This window comes from Malurus melanocephalus, unplaced genomic scaffold, assembly GCF_030028575.1.
Source record: "Malurus melanocephalus ecotype Western Australia unplaced genomic scaffold, MMel_1.1 scaffold_227, whole genome shotgun sequence".
In the NCBI taxonomy this organism is placed as follows: Eukaryota; Metazoa; Chordata; class Aves; order Passeriformes; family Maluridae; genus Malurus; species Malurus melanocephalus.
Window position 1 is genome coordinate 1,085,410 of NW_026623459.1, and position 22,016 is coordinate 1,107,425.

The 22,016-nt window shown below is 35.9% G+C and overlaps 1 protein-coding gene across 4 annotated transcripts in view; it reads right to left on the reverse strand.

Moving 5' to 3' along the window:
* ZDHHC21 (zinc finger DHHC-type palmitoyltransferase 21) overlaps window positions 1-22,016 on the reverse strand; it is a 34,460-nt gene that overhangs the window by 3,652 nt on the left and 8,792 nt on the right. For 3 of the 4 annotated variants that reach the window (XM_057374507.1, XM_057374506.1, XM_057374505.1), the window contains exons 5-7: window positions 20,398-20,509; window positions 19,271-19,409; window positions 10,939-11,055 (exon numbers count right to left, since the gene is read on the reverse strand). In XM_057374507.1, coding sequence (XP_057230490.1) covers window positions 10,939-11,055; window positions 19,271-19,409; window positions 20,398-20,509 — 368 coding nt within the window. Of the gene's footprint in view, window positions 1-2,403; window positions 10,264-10,938; window positions 11,056-19,270; window positions 19,410-20,397; window positions 20,510-22,016 lie in introns of those variants that run through there. The other variant, XM_057374508.1, reaches the window with a different exon arrangement.

Consider the following 22,016-nt stretch of genomic DNA (forward strand, 5'->3'; position numbering starts at 1 on the left):
CTTTTTCCTCCTTTTCTTTAATTCCCTGTCTCTTTCCTTGTCCCCTCCCCTTTCCTTAACATGGCAACATATATTTAAATTACTTTTGCTTTCCAGTAAAGAAATTGGGACTGAGCAGATCCATTGCTTTTGGGATAATGTTTCAGAATTAAAAAAAWTTTACAGCCACATTTTAAAAGCCGCAAGCTAGCAAAGAAATATTGCTCTGATGTTTAGCTGCTTAACATGTGCTAGTGACTGAACTTAAGAAACAAAATGCCCCTCACACCTTCCCTCCCCCAACACTGCTGCCAAACAGGCTCATTTGAAAGGTACTTTCCTTTCAGAGTGAACCAATTTACCTCTTCACATGAAAGTGAAACTTCACAGCACCCCAGGAAAGTCAGTAGCCCCTCTGGAGACAGCAGATGAAGGAAAAGGAGAATATCACAGTTGAGTTTTGGCCTGTTATTTGAGGCTTCCTTCTCAGACACRGATTTTTCTTCTTTTGGAGACACAGGACCAGAATAACCATTATTCYTCTGAATGACAAGGTGTTCTGCTCATTAACATACCTCACAAATCGCTTTCAAGCAGAATATCATCTCTCTTAATTATGCATTTGATGTACACCACGGTTTTGCTACAACATCAGAATTACTGTGTTCAGCCTAAGAGGCTTTGGCTGTCTGCATCTACTATCAGCTTGGATTACTATTAATACAAATAGAACTCCACYGAGATTTTTTTTTTCCCAGACTCAAAGCTAATGCTAATGTTAAAACCTTTTTGAGTGCTGGCACTCATCCAGAAGTTTAAAATAACTTGGTAAGAGCAAACATTGCATATATATGGATTCCTAGTTATCTGTAACTCTAAAAATCCCTTAAAATTTACAACTGAACACAAGACGAAATTGATACAGAACTGATTAATTCGACATGATGGATCATCTGGATTCCCAAAGTCATCTCCAAATTGGAAATAAAAATTGTTCCTACTTCTTTTTATTCACAGATATATACCTAATGATAAGCATCTTAAAGCAACTAGAGAAAAAAAATCATTCCTTAATGAGATAGGCAAAAGAAATTAGAGGAAATAAACAGGGGAATTGTAACAACAAATTTAAAACAATAGGAAAAGGCAAAGTGTTCAGATTCTGCTCAGGGGAGGAAAATGTGGGGCTTGTTCCACTCTGAGGACATACTACAAGTCCATAGAAGCAGATTGCTTACTCTAAGTGAAGTAAGTTACTGCCGCAGCTAAGACTGCTGTAAGAGGAAGGAAAGGAACGGAGAGAAAGAGATACAGTAAAAGCACCAACAGAGTTCTGCAAACCAACTTCAGATTCACTTGCAAATGAATGCATCCACGTTAGCTCCTAAGAAAACTATCTTTCACACCTACATTTCTATTTAGCATAACTAACTGCCAAAAACAAAGAAGTAAAAGATCATGTGTACTGTTAAACTGTGCTATAGGATGGGTCTCATCATGAACTAATTCATGATGAAGAAAGCAYACACAAAGCATATTTTTCGCTTACTGATTCACGTTTTCCAAAAGATAAGGTGTACTTTGTAACTTACAGGACCAATGCAAAAGCATGCAGCCATAATCCCTGGTTCAATTTTTCTTTAGTGTTTGCTTAAAGTGGYATACAATCGTTACAGCTCTATTAAATACTTGCAGTAGAAGAATGTAAGCATTTTAACATGCTGTTAGTATTTTCAAATGTTCGGTATAGATAAATCAGCAGAAAAGTATGATGAAGCAGAAAAAGAAAAAACAAAACTTGCAAGCCTTCCCAGATTTGCAGTCTTTGCTTTTACCTGAAAGCTCAAGACAACATCCTTCATATAAATGGGTTTTTTTTTTCCTTCTATCTATCATCCCTTCATGGTGTGTATGTAAGTGACAGGTGAGCAACTCAAGAACAAACAATACTAAAAATAGAAAGAATACATCATATTTCAGAATTTTTCCCTTTTTTGGCATTAAATACACTTCAGGTTTACTTTTGGCCACTTGTTTGCATTGTTTTCTTAACCTAGACTTCTCATATAAAAAGATGTAATTAATTTTATCCATTATAATTATGTTCAGCCTGAAAATTATTAGCTCTCTTTTAGCTTTTAATCTGTATCAGACTCATGCTAAATGAAAAATTAAGCTACACTATGTTGCATCTAGGGAATAGTCATGCACTCTTCTATGCCCTGATTAATTTAGTTAAATAGATTTCAAATTTATTTATTGGCTATCAGAATATGATTCAATGAAAAGAAAACTTTTAATAAGAGATGAGTGATATATCTACAACAGAGTCAATAAAAGCAGATCTTCTAACTTCAGGCTGTTTCAAATGCATGGTGCAGATAGCTGCATGACAAGAGACATGATAAAACGTATTGTATTTATTGGTACTTACAAATACCCTTCTTAAGACAAAAATATCAGGAGAAAAGTACTTAAGAAAGCTAGCTGCTGATCTTCATACAGAAGCCAATTTAATGGTCTGATGTCTAAATCTGACAAGCAACATGTAAACAAAATGTACCAGCCCCTGGAACACTCAAACATTATTTTTAGAGCCACTTAAGTGGTTAAAGTTAATTTAAAGTGGTGAAAATCGTAAATACCTTTACTATTAGAAAAATAGATTAGTAAAAGGACTTCCTTCCTGAGTGATGATAATTATCCTGGGGATAAATCTGGCATGATATTCAATGATACTCCTCGCACAAYATAAAACCTCTTTGATTACATTTTCTAACTTGCATTTTTTCCTTATAATATTGTAAATTATTAATTTCAATAAAAATGTCCATATTTACCTAAGACTATGCAGTGACCTAAATAAAAGAGATGAGACCTTTTTCTACCTAGAGTGTCTTATATTTTATTAATTGCTACATTTTAAGTAGCTCATAAAAGAGAAGTGTTGTTTAAGTAAACCGGTATTKTATTTTTATGGCAAATATGTATTTAAAGCTGTCAGAATACATTCATAAAAAATGCTAAASAAATTGCAATTTTATTTGAGAAATATAAATATATGAAAGAATCTACACCCATTAACAAAATTCAAAGACCACGATATTACTGCTTCCTGACAATTAAATTTATAGGACTTTATGCAGTCTTCTAATAGGAGATCCACCTATCAGTGGATTAAAGGTAGAAACAGGAAAAGGGGAAGGGATAAGAATAATGAGGAAGAGGAAGACAGGCAACATTAACCTAAGTTATTTTCTGTTAGTAATTTCCAATTACTGCTTGGGGTTATAGTTTGTATATATATATATATATATAGTTTGCTCTCACTCTACAATTACTTTATATCTTACACTGTATTATAGCCACATAAAGAATACAATTGCCTGGAAATCCTAATTTCCCCTACCAATCCTAATTTTTAATATGCTAAACTTAATTATGAGGATTAATAGTTCCTTGATTACACTTCTGCCATGTTTGAAAAAACAGGAAAAGCCCTTAGTATTCACTAATCAAAATAGTATTTAATAGATTATCTGATTAAAGATATGATTACAAATATTTTTAATTACAAGATACTTATTTTTTAAATACCAGAAGTATTTTAGCAGAACTAGATCACTTGTCACTCTGCATATTAAATCAGCAATRGATCAATACTACAAAATACACAAAGAATTTAAAAGCCCTTGATTTTATKAACAGATTAACTACAGCTACATTTTCATTATTTTGAAATTCAATCTTTGTAAAAAACGGTTAAAAACTACCTAGCAAAATACCCTTGCTACTTTAAGGTGTAAAGGAGAAACACTGCAATAACAAAAGGCAAGTAATAACACTTTAAGGATAAAATGTATGTGTAGGCACCATATTGTSCACCCAACGGGCTATGGAACACTATTTTTCCTTCCACCCTTCCTAAAGCAAATAAAGGGAAATTTCTCTTTTCCACATCCAGAAAGTACTGATGCAACAGGATATTGGCGTATCACTGCACACCATTCAAACAGTTAATTAACAGGAAACCCCGGTAGCATTAATTAAATTAATAAAGTCACTGTCCACTTAGTTTATGATAATACATCCACTACCTTGCACAAAGGCCACATGGTATCTATTACATTTATAAAAGCCTATCCCTTAAATAGTTCTGCCCCAGAGAAACAAGTTAATTAGTAAATCATTTCAATGAAAAGCATTTATCTGCAATACTAGCATAAATAACATTAAATCATATTTAATGGACTGTAGTGGAAAAATTAATTTCTTCCATATAAATAATTTGTTAGAACATATGGAAAAATAAAAACACTGTTTAGTGTTTGAAATAAAAACAATCAAAGGTAATCCTTTAAAATTAGGGTTGAGATTAGTCTCTGCAAAGGATGCTGTTTAACTGAAACATCTGGTAGTGTTACGTTGAGAGACAGGCCTTTTTTAACTTTGGAAATGAGATTAGTAGATCAGTTATTTGTAAGTGTCCAAGTAATTTCTAATTATTTTATCTGGGTCACAGATAATCCGCTTTTACAGGGCTCCCACACTGACATCAGAGGATCACTGTTGAACTGATTATCCTGTTACCTTCTACCATACATGGGAAGACCGGATTTTCCTTTTGTACAGAGAAAGAGAAAGAAGTGGCTGATTGCTTTGGACAGGTGGCAGCCAAGAAAATAAAGAACAACACAGATCCTGAGAGGAAGAAAATCTCATATATGCAAAAGGTACTAGCTTTAAAAAAATGGTCAACAAAAGGACTACTTCTTAGCAGTGTCTGGTGCAATTTAAAAACTCACTAGATATGAACAAATATCAAAATAATCAGACAGGCCATTATTTATAAAACAGAATGCCATATTATTTATTACATGTTCTTTAGTAATGCCTTGTAGATAAAACATAACCCATATAAGAAAATTACAGCATAAACAGGAAAACTGGGGTTTATCATCATTTAACTCTTAATGTGGAAAACATACAGAAGTATTTTCTTAAAACTAAAATGGAGTAAGAGTGAGAGAAATGCAAATATCAGGACTAGTCTTCAAATAATATACACATGAGCATCCTGACAATTCCACCTTTTTTTAAAAGCCTGAAAAAACAGCTCTTTTTAAAAGAGCTCTGTACCTCCAACAACCGTACAGCAGCATCAGAAACAATCTGGGGCTGCTAAAAGAGACCTTTTTCAAAGTGAATTTGTTATTTCTTCTATGAATTACTGAATAAATAGTCTAGTTTTTTTTGGGGGGGGGGGTTGGTTTGCTTGCTTTGGCTGGTTTTGGCTCTTTTTTTGAGGAAAATAAACAACTGTTACACATGAAAATGAGAGAAAAATTCTTTAAAAACACATGTCAAGAAAATRCATCTTGAGAAAGCAAACAAGTCTCTGGGTACTATTTGTTTTACCTTCCCAATAAATTTTATTATTTCATATAATTACATGAAAAAAAAAGCAACTGGAAATAAAAACGAGTAACACAGATACATCCTTCTCAATATTKTCTTCTAGCTTAAGTGAAAAATACTCTTTTCTAGATAAACCTTGTATTTGTCACTGCAACACAATGTCATTAACATGTGTAGGCAGTTGTTACAGAAGACGGATTGTCTGTATTTTTTTTGCAGAAAATTTTAAAACTTTTGAAATGGACAAAGTGAAACTTTTACCATTGAATCTATAAACCATCACAGAAAAACACACCTCTACCTTCATGAAGTTTTAAAGTGCCTATGCTGGAGCTATCCTTGTTGTCATTTAGTGATTGAGGCCGAAGACCAATAATTGCTTGTGAAGTACAAGCAGCTAGAGGACGTCTGAAGCAAAGAGCAACAATTTTTAAAATTCTTACTCTCCAGAGGAGAGCAGAAGAGTTGCACTCTTCCAAGGTGCAACTGCCAAAGTTCTTTTTGGTATCGTCTTGTTTTACTAAAAAGTTTGCTTCTACTTTTCAAACAAGGTCATTTAAAAAATCATGCTGCCTGAGAATATAAGAGCACAGGCTCATTTGCAGTTAAGGAATATACAATTCAAAACTGCACTACAAGAAATGACAGGGAATAGAAGAGTGTTAAAGCAAATAATAATCATAGGACACAAGAAGGCCTTCAACATAAATWTACGATCATTTTGGAAATTACATCAGTGTTTATTTAATTCACAGGTGAAACCGATTTTTTTCACCCAGTTCTCTAAAAATTTGAACATTTTAAGCAAGAAGACTAATTGTGAAGATAAGGATGAGATTTTAGGAGGAGTATTTTCTTAAGAGCCTGAAAATTCCTAAACTAAGAATTTCTCCCTATTTCAGAGGCTTAAGAATAGAGAGAACAGTCTCTCTCCACTTCCAAAGTCTCCAAATAAAAYGTCCCCAAGAGCAAGGTAACGTACACTTTAGAGGAAGTGTTAAAATTCAGGATGATGACAAAATCAGAGGCAGATAGAGCTCGGGGAAAGCAACTGGAGAAGGAGGATGAAAGGAGCCATGTGCCCCTTCTGATGGAAGTGTGTTTCACATATGCTAGTTTCTAGGGAGAAAGCACTAATCCTGTATAGAGGCTACCTCAGCTGCTCCCCTCTTCATCGGAACAATTCATGTCAAAAGTTCCTCTAAGGACAGTTTTTGCCAACCAGCTGCTCTCCTCTCATTGTAGGAAGTCACCTCCTTTGCTCTTTGGCTTCCTGGACCTCCAAATGAGTTCTGAATAGCCTTGTGCTAATGATACCCTAGCAGTGACACCACAGTAAGAGGGGTGGTAAACGTACTSACAGAAATTACAGTGTAGTAGGTTACTTGGTCTATTTTTCACTTTATCAAGCAGTACAACCTCAAGAACATTCTCTCCCTAAGAGCCACATTTTAGTACACAAGTTACAAAGTTTTCATTTTTACCAGACAGCACATTTTTTCCAAGCATCGTGGTATCTGCTGAACACACATGAAGCAGGGTAACAGGAGAATGCATGTATATCCAGAATACATGCTTACTTTCCTCAAAACCTTTTCAAAAATTGATCTACTGCTATAATGCATGACAGTTATRCAATGATAGGCACAGATCAGTCAACTGTGCAACAAACCTGAATTTTGCAAAGTGCCAGCACACACAGCAGRATACTTAACCTAAACTTAATAACATGCTCCTTTGCTTTTCTGTTTTTAGCTACTGCCCCGTTCCAGAAAATCATGCGGGCGGATATCAGATATGTTCTTTCCATTATGCATTGAGTTAAACATTTTCTGACCCCTGAAAATATATATCAAAGAGAAGAAAATGGCAGTCCTATGAAAACCTATGAAAAAATTCTGCTCATTCTTATGGTTTCTCAATCTACCACTTACTTCAATTGTAGTAGAGTGTACCTCTGCTTCTAAAAATGTACACAAAGATCACATCATGCAAATTTATTCTACATATTATCTATCTTGGTGCTGCGACAAAAAGATAAACCTCTGTAAATATAAAGACCAAGAATCTGCATTTTTTTTAAGAAGCATGTCCAATATTCCTGGAAAAAAATGGGCCTTTATATTACTAAGATGAAAAAAWACTATTGGCTTCATTTCTGAAAAATCGTGAGGTGATGGTCAAGCAAGTTTATGTTAAGGAGAATCAGAAAGTCTTGTTACAAAAGGGTCAAAGTTCGATAAATCTTAGGTTTATCTTTCTTTCCAAAAATTTTTGCAGCATTTGAAATACAGGTAAAGAGTAATGTTAAGCACCAACAAACTGAACTTGCTGGACTCATTAAGCAATAGTGTGTATCTACTGAAYGAGCTTGATTGTCTCTACTGTTTAAAAATAATTTTCTTCCATGAGCTGCGGAATTAATCTCAGCTTATGTTAAACTGCAAGCAGAGGCACAGAGTACAAGCCTCAAAAATGTCTATCACCTCTTCTCCCACACAAGCAAAAATGTTGCTTTGCCTTTTTCAAAGGCCCATGCTCTTGTCCCTTGCACATATCTCCASGCAGCTTCAGCAATCACTGAAATTAATGCTTTCAAGAACAGCTATGGAACAACTATGATGACATGAACACTTTAACTGTGCATATCCATGCCTCCAAGCATCCCAAGTTTCTTTCCAATTAATTTTGTCTGCACTATTACACTTTAATGATTGTGTTCTGCTACTAAGTCTTGATCTACACCTTATACTAAGCTAAGTTTAATTCCATCATTAATTCATCAAAATTTAACATAGAGCTCATTTCAGATACCATTTGCTTAACTTACTGAAAGGTTAGATGCTGAACTGTAACTCCAGCACAGTACACAGCAGCAATGTCACTGCTTTTYACTGTTAATGGTTCATTGCTTCTACAGGACTTGAATGTCTTGCACACTCAATGTGCTCAGCTTCCGGTTGGCTATACCTGTTTCATTATTTCCCTATTCTATCAACAGGGACAGGCATGTCTTTGGGGASCCTGCAGAGAAACTACTAACTCACCTGCTGCCCTATCTACTTTTTCCAGTGGCTAGCCAAAGCAGTCAGTGTTTACGCAGGAAGCAAGTCCCCACACTACAATGCTGGCAATCAAAAATTGTTTGTACAGAGTTTCTGACACTACTTGCAAACTAAGCACAACCACACCAAACAGACTTGTGTTGTTTGAAGTCTGACTGGTTGCTGCCAAGCAGATTACCTCAAAATGACTGTACTGTTTATTCTTGCCAATTCTATATTTACAAAGARTGGAATTAAAAGACAGAAAACTACTGTGCTGCTGATTTGAAATACTCTATTAGGGGATGGACTAAGTCAACTACATTCCTCAATGAGTCAATGCAACASCATCCACATAGTGTGAATGAATTAGTGTTTGGAGACACATCAGTAATGGATTTCTACTTCCCCAGCAATCCCATCAAGCCTAAAAACTTGTCCATATGACAACAGCCTCTCTGCTACTGGGGGGAGAGGTAGGGTGCATCGAGAGGCCTTAAAGAAGATCTGTTCTTTTCAGAATCTGCCTCTCACAGATCATCCATATCCACAATTACTGTAGGATGTTTGTTTCACAAAGTTTGGCAAAGACAACAAGTGTCCAGGCATATTGCAGCTCAGCTATCATGATTTCAGTGGAAAAACTGGACTTGAAAATGCTATTAGCCACACCAGTTCCAGTGCAGTTGCCAGCTCTGTAAGTGAATAGGACGTACTTCTCAGTATATTATACAACTGACAGAGAAACAGAAGACTTTACAGCAGTTTATAGAGCACAGTGGCGGCAGCAGCCTGAAAGTGTTAAGGCTCAGGACAATGAAGTTACAACTGGGTATTCATGGCTGTTGCAGTGGCAGAGGACTTGGTATCCTGTGTCAGTACAGAAACATCCCAGCTTTCAGGTGTATCTGACAGAAACAGGTTCAGTCTCAGGTTTTATTTCGCATACAATAAGAGTATGTGAATGGATGCTGATGGTCACTGCTAAAATCTTCTAGCAGCACGCAGAAAAGAATGATAGACTYAGGGTTTGCCCCTTATTTTCTTCTSTATCATATCTGTGGTTTAGTGCAGTACTGATCACATGGATTTTCTCATCGTTTTAATATATATTCATTTAACAGAAACCAAAAGGACATTCRTATTTCAGTAGCTGAACAATTAGGCTCACTGAGTTTCTGTCTCTGTGTCTCCTGTTACTAGTCAACATTCACTAGTCAGCAAGTCACCATTTCAGCAAGTTAGCTACCACAGTGGTGGTTTAGAAAAACATCCCACCTCTAAACGATGCAGACATAAAGGAAGTGTGCCCACATTTGAGYAGGGGAGAGGAAACCTATCAGAAAAGCTAGAACAGAAATCAGGCACACGGTAAAGTTGGACCAAGGTAAATCTATTGACCTGGGAGTTGAGAGTAACTGCAGAAAGCGGTCTGGTATAGCAGCTGGGGAATGGCAATAATAATAGCATAGCTATCATCACAGAAAAAGCAAAAGACAGTAAATTTATATACAGGTAATACAGTAAAACCAAAAAGCAGTATTATTGCTTACTCTAACAGAAGTAAAATTTATACAGTATTTTTTTCCTTTATTCCATACAAAAGAATTACACAATACAGTTAAGAGGTTTCCCATTATGTACCTACAAAGGTTAATACCGTGCAAAGCTTCATAATTCCAAAATGAAATCTCTGGCAGATCTCAAACAGCTGTAGTCACAAAGATGCTGTCATCTTGTATGCTATTGTCTTTAAAAAAAAGCACGTCAGGCAAGACTATAGACTCTTTCAGCATGTGCAGATCCAGCTAGTGCATTCTCTCTGTAGTGTTGAACAASATTTTAAACATTCGTATGGATTCTCAACATAACTTTAAAGAATTTGCTGGCACTTATTAATTTCTCATGTATAGAAGAGGAAGTTACACCAAAATAAGCTTGTTTCTTGAATGTATTTATTACATTACCAAAATCATTTAACTGGGTAATTTTTCCATGCAGAAGATTTTTTTTCTGTATCTCTAAATACAGAMTATGTATCTGGACTGTAAACTGTACATGATTACAGTCCACAGTTCAGCARCTAAAGAGGTGAACATAAGCATATTGATCAAAATACTTAACAAGAAGGCTGTGTTCTCAGAATGTGTGACTTCTCAGTGGGCCTCATTGCCATGTGGTTTTGAGTTTAGAATAAAAATCAAAACACCCAACCACGTACCTTATACACTGCACAATTCCAGGACAATGTATGAATTTATTTACTAATACAAATCAGGAAACTGACYTGATAGATGGAATTATGAGACACTTGTTTGTTAGAATGCTTCTTAAGATGTCTCTGGTGTCAAGAGGCTTGATAGACCACRTATCAAATAAGTGACTCAAAGTGCAAGTGGTTTTCCGGTCTTACCTTAAAAAAGGGAAGACCTTCTTCTTTTCTGCTCTGACCAATTGTACTGAAAATAAAACTAATACATACGTCTAARATACTTACAGTGAAAATACCCATTAGCTGACTGTAAAAGAGTCGACTTATTCCACCTAATATTATTAGACCCATGAAGGCAGATATTCTTAGGAGAGCAAGTTCATGTCTAAATACAAACACGTCCTAGAACAAGACAGAAAGAAGAAAGACACTTTAGCAGTTACAAATTATTAAAGTCTTTGAACCAAGTGGAAATATTAGATAAAAGGCGTAAGAGGTGCTTTTATCTTAAAACTGAAGGCAAATATTGGATTTTGAGCTACATTGCATATCATTGATATATTTATTTATGTATTAAATGTGGCAACCAATAATCTTTTATTTATACATGTTAACAGTTCGGGTTTTATTTTGCCAGACTTAAAARAACTCCTTCAAGTATTTAAGATTTTGGGAATAGATCAAGCTCAAATGGGTTATTTCTGAATCTTCCATCTCAAACTSTGACAGATTGCTACACATAAGCTATGTAAGATAGGAAAACTACTCCATTAAATGGTCTGATTTATTAAAACTTTTATACCTCGGCTACCAGGCACAGCACATTTCATTCTTACATCACATATTCTAGAAGCAAGCTTGACTCTTGAAGATTGTACCTAAAAAGTCCAAGTATCTGTACAATCTCTGGATTTTTCTCACTGTAGTACTGTCTATTATCCAACAGAAACTTTGGATCTCCACCTTTTAAATTTTAGCCTTGAGTGGATTCCTGTAACTTTGGATTGGGGCGCACAGTAAAGGTGCTACAGGGTACGAAAGAATATGTAGGTATTTGATCAGCTACTTTGGAAAGCCTACATTGTTCGCACCCAGCAGAAAATATGAAAAGCATTAGAGAGTGTTACACATCTTCAAATGACAGAGCATCTTATTTTTATCACAAAAGAGCATTTTAAAGTGACAGTTACGTTAGGTGTACTGTGAGTTTAGACCCCACCTCTTATTTGTAAGTCACAATTATGTTCTCAAGGCTGTCTTTTGAATACACACATCTGGTTCTCCACTTACAAAAGCTGGATCATGGAAGGAAAGTATTAAAATCTTTCAAGTAAACTTTAAGTTCCAACAGAATACAGAAGAGAAATGAACAAAAAAACAAAACAAAAAAACACACAACACTGCTTACGTTCAACCACTAGGACTTGAGGCAGAGGGATTCTCAGACACTGGATTTTAATTAAACAGAAAAYAGCTAAAACAAATTATGTTTAGAAGAAAAAATCTGATTTTTCTTTAAAATTATTTCCATGAAGGTTCAAAATATACATCCAGGAAAAGAAACCTTTAGACWGCCTACTAAAGTCGTGAAAAAAGTCAGTATTTAATGAACAAGTAGAAATCACTAGCTAAGCAGCTAAAACAAAAAACAATCTCCAAGCCTTTTCTAAACTACTGTAATGGTGTATTCCCTCTCTTCCTCCCTTGCTAATATTGGCCTTTCTTGCCACTGTAGAAAATACATTAATTTCCATTTTTTTAACTCTTCTTACTTAATGAGCTAGTTCAAAGACAGATCAATTCAAAATAAATGACTAATACTATTCTTTATTTCCCCTTCCATTAGCTAAGTAAAGCTTTAAAGAAAAGCAAGGTAAGACAGTTCTACAACTTCTACTAGTTGTACAATACTTCCTCTTCATACCTTCACAGGTATGTTTTATTACATCAGAAATGTTTTAATGTCAAGCTCAACTTCACAGAACAAAGTTAAATGCAAGGGAAGAGTACCAACAGCAAAGCTACATTCTGAATCTAACATCACACTCTMCCATTAGCACCCCCTACAACACTCATTTACAAAAACTCCTTCTCCTGAACATCAGCTTGAAAAAAATACATCACCCAACACATGACTRAAGAAAATCCTAGCATACAGAAGAAAGGCTGCATTTTCATCTGACTCTTTTAACCCAGATTAAACTAAAGGTCCAAAAAAGGATAGACCTTTCACATTAAAGATCACAGAATCATAGAATCAMAGAATGGTTTAGGTTGGAAAGGACCTTAAAGATCACATAGTCCTAACACACCTGCTGTGGAGAGGGACACCTTTCACTACACAGGTTTTTCAGAGCGTCGTCAAATCTGGCCTCCAACGCTTCAGGATGGGGCATCAATAAATTCCCTGGGCAATTTCTTCCAGTGACTCCCTAGCCTCTGAGTAAAAAATTTCTCCCTAATATATAACCCAAAACCCACTCTCTTTCAGTTTGAGGCTACTCCCCCTAGTCCTGTCACTACATGCTCCTGTAAATAGATGCTCTCCATCTTTCTTGATTCTCCTCAAGAATGGAAGGTAATGGAAGCCTTTCCTTTTCCAGGCTGAAAAAAACCAATTCCCAGAAYAACAGAATTGCTAGGGCTGAAGGGAACCTCTGGAGATCAGCCAGTCCAAGCCCCCTGCCAAGGCAGGCTCACCCAGAGCAAGTGACACAAGAATGTGTCCAGGTGGATTTTCAGCATGTCCAGAGAGGGAGACTCCACAACCTTCCCAGGCAGCCTGTTCAGTGCTCTGCCACCCTCAGTGTAAAGGAGGCTACAAGGGCACTGCCAGCTCATGGACAGCTTGTGATCCACCAAGAGCCCCAGSTCCTTCTCTGCAGAGCTGCTCTGCAGGAGCTCAGCCCCAGCCCGTGCTGGCCCTTGGGGCTGTTCCTCCCCAGCTGCAGGACCCCACACCTGCCCTTGTTGAACCCCATTAGGTTTCCCTCTGCCCAACCCTCCAGCTGATCAAAGTGCCATGGAATGGCAGCACAGCCTTCAGGTGGATCAGCCACTCCCCCAGTTTAGTGTCACCAGCAAACCTGCTGAGGGCACGTTTGATCCCTTTCTCCAGGTCATTGATAAACAAGGTGAATATTGGAGAGTGGACCCAGAGCTGATCCCTTGGGAACACCACTGACTGCAGRCCTCCAGCTGKACTCTGYTCCACTGAMTGTGACCCTCTGAGCTCTGCCTTCAGCCAGGTCTKGATGCACCGCAGGGTCTGTTCATGTGACCCACATTTCCTTTTACTTTTTCTTGTCATCCTTGATACTCAATTCCAAGGGGCCTTGACCTTCCTTGTTGCASCCTTGCATTCCTTGTCAATATTCCTATATTCCTGTCATATGGCCTCTCTTTTTCCACACCAAATGTCAATGTCCCTAAGCAATTATGAACTGAAAATCAATACAGGGCATTCAAATCTGTGCAGACAGAACAGCATATTGCTGCAGAAAAMTGAAGTATACACACTAAGTGAGTGGTTTGGTAATCAAACCTTATGACAACAACTATTTTCACAATTTTTCATTTTAACAGAAWTACTTAACTCCACAAAAACTGAAGAAAAGACCATTTGAAAAATCCATTAAAATCACAGTAATTCTGTATTTAGGATGTTGCAGCTTTGCATAGAAGCTCAACACAATATGGTTTTATTATTCCTTCTTAGGACTGACAAAAACTTTTATTTCACCTAAGAAAACCAATGAAAATTATAATCACTCAAAGCTGGTCAATAATTAACCAATCCCTCTTTCAATGTATTTTGAACAGCTCCTCCTGCTCAAACACCCTTTAGGAATCACAGTTTCAGTGTGGTGTCAGTACTGACACAGAGTGATTTTGGAGTTTGGGGTGCAGACCATTCTTGCTAGCAGAAAGAACCACACAGACTGAGCCACAAACCATACACACAGATTATTTGTCATCACCAATGCATGAACCCTCAGCTCTCATGGCACAACAGGGTTTTGTACCACAGCAGCTTTTTTCTAGATTGCAATGGGTCTAGCTCCATTTTAAGATCATTGCTTACAATTCAACTTTGTTTTTGCCCCACTAAAGGAACTAAAAAAGCACAAAAAAAAGAAACAGGTCTCTTCCATGTGCATTATTTTGTTACTATTTTCAAGGACATATAGTATTCCTGTGAAGCAGCACACTGTACTGAGGACAGAGCTTTCAGCAGGAAACACAGGACTATTTTATGTGTTACAGAAGAGACCATGTTCTGGATACTTCACCTTTCTCTTGGGGAAGAATATCTTATATAGCACATGTTAACCTGCATGTCTGTGCTTTGTTGTGTCTGATGTCTGTCCCAGGCTGRTGATGAAGTCAGTCTATCAACTTGGCTATCACAAAAAGCGTAGAATACAAAAGAAAGCCAGGCTTTCCAGAAAGCATACTGAAAAAATACAGATTTCAGGTTTTGTAGGAAGAAASAGGAAGGACTTCATTCAATATTCATGTACTGTCCTTATAACTATACTTGTAGGAGAGCAGGGTTGGGTTGGTTCTCCAGAACACTGAGAACAAAAATTTTGATGCTTTTATTTTTAAAAAAACTCTCCCATTCTGTACATAGTTTTGTGATTCTAAGAGAAAAGGCTTCCTTTAGATTCTCTTTAYAATATAAATAGACTTTGGATGACACACATTTCCAGATTTTAATTAATATTATCCAATGCATAATATTGACATTAATATTACTGARAAAAAAATCCTTGCCCAAAGTCAAATATGATGATTGGTAATTGCAGCAACAGGAACAAAACAAAATTAAGCATGAGCCAAGGGGCCTAGGTTTCTGTGTGTCAGGAGATTTTGCTATGACAACTATTGTAGCAACATTTCTAAAAAACAGAATGTATCAGCAGAATTTCTTTTGCTTAAAAGATTAAAAGCCTTCTATAAATGAGGTAAAATATACTGCCAAAGCATTTACTTCTTCAATCTGACCAGCTGTATCTAGAGTCTGTGCCAGCATAGCCATGGAGACAGCAACTATGTAGTGATGAGAAGTCTAGTATTTATTCTTCTCATCTCACTATTCACAAGATTGACTACTTCCTAAAAGATATRGGCTTTCTGACACTGACATTTTAAAATTAAGAGGTAAAATTAAGAATATTCCTGTKTTAGCTTCTGAAAATCACCAAAGCTTGCAGAAGAACTGAATATGCTGTTTTTATTAGAACTATGTATTTTTCTTGTGCTATCATTGCACAGTAAATTTAATTACCACGTCCTTTATTTCCAGTAGTAATTGCACTCCTCCTGCTGGACAAACAGAGGCAACAACCACAATCCATCTTTTTGGCAGGATATCAGTTGCAGGAACCAAGAACACTATGAAGCAATTCTCTACAGTACGACRTAAAGCTGAAAGATTGCATCTCTACATAAACTATTTCCTCTATTACCGTTAAAGCTATGACCTTAACTAGGTATTTTTAAATAAAAAATTCTAGGGTTTTCTTTCTTGACCCTTWCAAAATAAAAACACAAGTTTTAATTCAGAAAGAAATTCTAACATGCTGATCAAATTTTCACAATGCATTAATCAGAACTGTAATAAAATTATTATTTCACAACAGCACTAGAAGCAATTTTAATTCTACAGCTTCTGTGTWATGTACTACTTTATGTCCAAAGAATAAAAATGTAAATGAAGGCACATTGCCAAAATATTCACAGTATTTTTAATGAGCAACAATAAGCTTATTCCAGATGGCTGTTTAGAAAAAAAATTATCCAGTTCTTTGAATCTGTGCTAAACACTAGTCCCTCTCAATTCAGAAAATGTAGCTCAAAAAAAAAGCTCTCAGTTACAGCAAAATTTCAACAAAGAATACTATTTTGTGAAAGGCTAAAGGTACTGCACTCCTTGGAATGCTGTGGTACTTCCGTTTCAATTGATACRTGAAGATAAAAACAATCTTGCAAGATGTTTGCCTAAAACCCTAACTTACTACGCCAATCTTCTCACTGGTCCTATTCATTTGGTGTCAAAAATTCATAGTTCTGAGAAATTATTCCATGGCACAAAGCTCTGTGGCACTACATCCTTAGCAACATTTCAAAAAATCAGCTTCATGAGACTCTGGTGTCATCTTCCAGGCAGATATATTGACTAGGCATGCCAACAAACTATTTTTAATTTCCCTGCTTCAGTTTGTGCCCTCCAATTCTGCAGCTGAAAAACTGAGAAAGCTAAATATTATTCAGTGTTACACTATCAGACCAGATCTGCTGTGTCTACTGTTTTCCTATATCATATAAACATATTTTTCTCTCTGGGGCATAGCATACTGTATACTCCAACACAGATGCACTTTTTAAAAGAGTGTCACATGAAGTGCCCACATATGCAAATTGTTTAAGCCAAAAAAACAACAGGCAAGACTAAACAAAGTAYTCAAATTACTTTCACAACTCTCTATAAACTTAGGCAACCAAACACAGGAACCTGATCCACTCTTCAGGCAAACATATTAAAATGGGTTTAAATAATTGTTGCACATGAATTGTGCCCCCTAACCTGCCATCTGTCAAATGGTAGATATTAAAAGCAGGCCTCTCTCCAAAAGACTTCAAATGAATCCAGTTATACCAGCAAGAACAACTTTTATACATATTCATACTCATTTTATGAACTGTCATCATTAATAACTATTTATTATTACCTGTTTAGAAATTGTAAAACATCTGAGGTGAACATGATTTCCCTTTCCCTCTCTTGAACAGACCACCTCCAAGCACATGATTTGGTTACCTTTCATACTCYTTTTAAAAAGCAAGACTAATGGACAGAACTTTGATTCGTTACCTAACACAGTGCAACTACAAAAAGTCATAGCATTCAGGGAACTCTCACAATAAAAAGGAAATACTCTAACATGAGTACAATTAGAAGCTTATAAATCTGTTTCAGTGCTTACAGAAAGATGCTCCAAGTAGGCAACAAATTATGTTCTGTTTTGTATTTCTAGAGTCCCTTTAATGATTTAAATGAAAATATTGATATAAATGGGAAAAAAATAATTAAAATCCTTTAGAATACATGTTTTTTTTAAGGAAGATTTACAAAATACTCAATTTTAAGACATTTCATATAACAGAAAGTTGGTATCTATGAATTTGAATATGGCACTGTTACCAGTTTTGGATTATCCAAGAATACATTCTTCCCACATTTTCAGCTCTCSTTTGCCAGATCATCTTCACTTGTACTTTTAGGGAAACATCACATGTACTTGAGACTGATACAGGACTTAATAAGAAGCTTGGAAGACTGCCCCATCCTTTTCCAGAAGTACAACTTTTCACAAAGCAAAATTCTTATATAATGTAGGACAAAAAAAATCATATGACCAACTTCAGTTGTTCAAACAAATGGAAAATGGGACTTGCCTCACCTACAATGAAAGGTCAGGCTCCAGCAGCCTTGAAAGATGACTATGACATCACCAGTAGGGTGTATGCCGGGGTGYTATATCAACACAGAATTAAAAAATCTGATGCACCTCAGTACTTAGAAAAAGCCTCAACAAAATTGAGAGTGCACTACCAATATTCAAGATGATCTTACTCTCCATTTACAACACCTGCAATGTTAACTAATTTTGAATATTAATACAAGTTTTAAACTTGTTTTCTAGGTTTTTCTCCTCAGTGCACTTGTTTCGTTATATTCCAATACAAACATAAAGCTCATTTCAGATTTTGGACAGAAGTTTTTATGCTTCRTCATGAGCAAGATGGCATAACAATTTTCTTATAGAGAAAGAGTTCTAGCTTTGCTGTTCTGGCACTTTCAAGCACTGAGCAACTTTCAAGTAAACCTCTTTAGTATTCTCAATATTATAGATATTAGTTATAAATGAGCACCAGACACAGCAACTTTACAATGTAAATATTATAATGGAAGAAATTCCTTAATTTTTTACTCTACTCCAATCTGTAAGTCCATTTTCTCTGTGTGTTCAACTGCATTTAACTGATGGTAAGATGTGGAAATACCATACCTGTTTACATACAGTCCACATAAAACAAACCAAACTTAATTATCCCTTAACCCACAAAACATTTCCAAAGCAACACAAAATACTGCTACAAAACCAATATATATTTCCCCCCTTGCAGAATTATCATGTTTTTCTCATTTCTTTCTGGCAATATCAACTTTTTAAAAYGGGATATTAGAACAGATACTCTGCATAAATCCACTTCAGAGAAAGTAAAAGAAAATTTGAATACATGCTTTGAATAGCAGTTACCTTACCTCTTCCCAATACTCACAATCACTTCCAAAGACACCTGATTCTGTGCTTCWTTCCTAGATTTCTAAGAAAACTAGTGTTGTGTTTTTAACACACAGAAAYCATATGCCCTTTCAGAAAAATATTGTTACTTACCATAAATCAGTTTGCTTACTTAATAACATACATCTGTGTTCATTGTCAACAACYGAGCCACCACTACTAGAAACACATAGTAACTAGATGCTGAAACAAATTACAGTGCAATACCATTTGTTTGCTTCATAGAGACAACAGGTTCTTACCCAGTTTTCTTTTTTCAGAGGCAAAAAGTAGTAGTAATGGCAGAAATCAAGTATCAGCGTATAGGAGCTAAGGATCTGGGTGTAGAAACAGAGTTGTAAAAACAGCCAGTGATTGTCTTCACCAACACAATTATTAATCCTGCAGAGAAACAAAGTGTGTGTGTGTCTATAAAAACAAAAATACAAACACTTTTAACTCCAAAGTTATGACCCTTTGAACAGAAGACTTTATGACTACTTATGGAGCAAACATAAGAACTGCTGGATCCCCTGTTCCACCACCTAAAGTGTAGCCTACACTACTGAGATCCCTGCTTGGAACAGGAGGCAACCACATTTCTCTGTATTTTCATATAGTAAAAATATTCCTGCAACTCTAAGTAAAATTCTGGCAATAAAATTTCACAGTATTATCTTCTGCAGCTCGACACAGTCCACAGGTTGTGAACCACAAAGAGTCCAAACACTGGAAATATAAGCAAATGTTTTTAAACAAATATGATCACAGGCCACCTTGATAAAAAAGAAATATGACTTTGAAATTAACCAAAGGCACAGAAGACAATACAGGCATCCCTATTCAGAAACTCTTTCTGCATACTCCAACATGAAGGAGTAAAGRAAACACAAGGATTCTAGCTATATTAAGAACAAGATTAAAAGAACTTTGAAATTGAGGTATAGTCTGCTTCACAGAAGTTATATGGATGCAATGTTATACGAGCATTGGCACAGACATCAGTACCAAGCTAAGCCAGAATGAYAGAAGCACTAGTACTATTTTTTGAAGTAGCAAAAACTTGACAAAAAAGATAGTTTGAAGAATAGTTAAATCAACATAAGGGGATCCTGATGTCAATTCTGCCCTCTGCAGGTTGTCTTGCTAGAAGCGATACCTCAGAACTTTCAGAAATTTTTTTTTTTCATCCACTCTGTTTTTTTTCCCTACTGCATTTTAGGGGTAGACATATGAAAGTCCAAATTTGTTATTTCCCCACTCTAAATGCCTAAATGATTAAGCATCACTGGGAGAAAAGTAAGATTAATGAGGAGCAGTCAAGACCACAAAGTCCTAAATGATTCATTAAAACAGCAGTAGATTAGCAAAAGAAACATCCTGGTTTTACCATGGACAGTGGTGATCCATCCTCCTCACACAATGTCCACAGCGACTGCAGTGGTGTGAACGCTTTGGTCTCATCATATTACATTTGTTACATAACTCCCAATATTCTCGTTCTAGGTGAAAATATAAAGACACATTAGAGAGATTTAAAACTCAGTAACGTATGCTCATAATAAATCTGTAAGCTCATGATTCTAATTAAAAAAAAAATCTTACTCTGATTTGAATAAATAAATACCACATAAATTTTTTTTCCCACTGTGACCTTAATTAAACTGGAAGTATCACTGCTATTCTATGCCAGTTTCCTTCTCTAAAACCTTTTCTCTTCCCATAGATTTCTACAAAGTAATTATTATAGTACAAAAGCCATCACTCAAACAAGGAAGACTGTAACTCAGTTATTTTGTCACACTTCTACTGTGAAAAAAATGATTAGCTAGACAGAATTATGATGTAACCTCCCTGCCATTGCAGAACCTCCTGAGGAAATACTCCTGCTGCTAGCTAACTAAAATAGGACACACAATGAACACTTCAAGACCATCTTCCATCTCAAAGYATTTTAAGACATGCATCTCACTGTATGCAATTTTTGCACATAAGGCAATATAAAGCAGATAGAGAATAGGCTTGTACTTACAAATATACAGTGTTTTTAAATGAGATTAAATCTCACTAATGTGAGATTCTTTAAAAGCTGATCTCTGGAGACACTGAGTAGCTGAAAGTATAAGGAGCTACTATTTTTCTCTTTAGTTATTATTTATCTCAAACTGCACCATCCAAATCAGATGAGTTTTTTGAAAACGAAAATTCAAATTGTATGTTCAAAAATTTCATCTTTACATGGGAAACAAGATTAACACCAAATTATTTGCAGTCACAAAAGCATGCATTTTTCATCTTTAAGGAAAACAGGTGGACAACTGAGAAACTTAAATCCTTCAACTGGTCAGCTTTGTTTCTACCTAAATTGACTTTTTCTGACGCACAGACACTTCTCAAATCTCATGGGTAGAGGAAAAAAAAAAAAAAAGGAAGAAAACCTTAATATTTACAGTAGGGCATTCTGAAATTTTATACCATAAAACACTGTCCCTATGTAAACAAAATTAAGTTATATTTAGCACTGGTGAGCCACCTGCAGGCTGCTCTAATCTGGTCTTTTTTGTTGTAAAATAACATTTGGACACTGGAAGTAAAGAAGCCTAATACATGAGATCATTAAACTAGTAATAACAGATGGAAACTGACTTACAATCTGTTCCCATAAAACCAGTGTCACATAGGTGTCACTCACTAATAGGGTAGCTACCAGCAGAGTTCACAAACACCCCAACTCATTTTCTAATACAATTTATACTATGCAAAAATGTATCCTCCTGTCAACCTAGAGAATACCAGAGAACTGAAGCTTTACTTCCAAAACCACAAAATCCCTGCTATAGCACACATCAAATCAAAATATCAAAGCCATGATCTAACCTAAATGTTTCACCTTCAGAAGTATCTACAAAGTATCACTGCCCTATGGCCTGAATGGAGCATGCAAAAGGTGGAGAGCTATTCAAAGAGACACCTTAAATTAGAAAGAAACATTTGTGTACAAAGGGAATT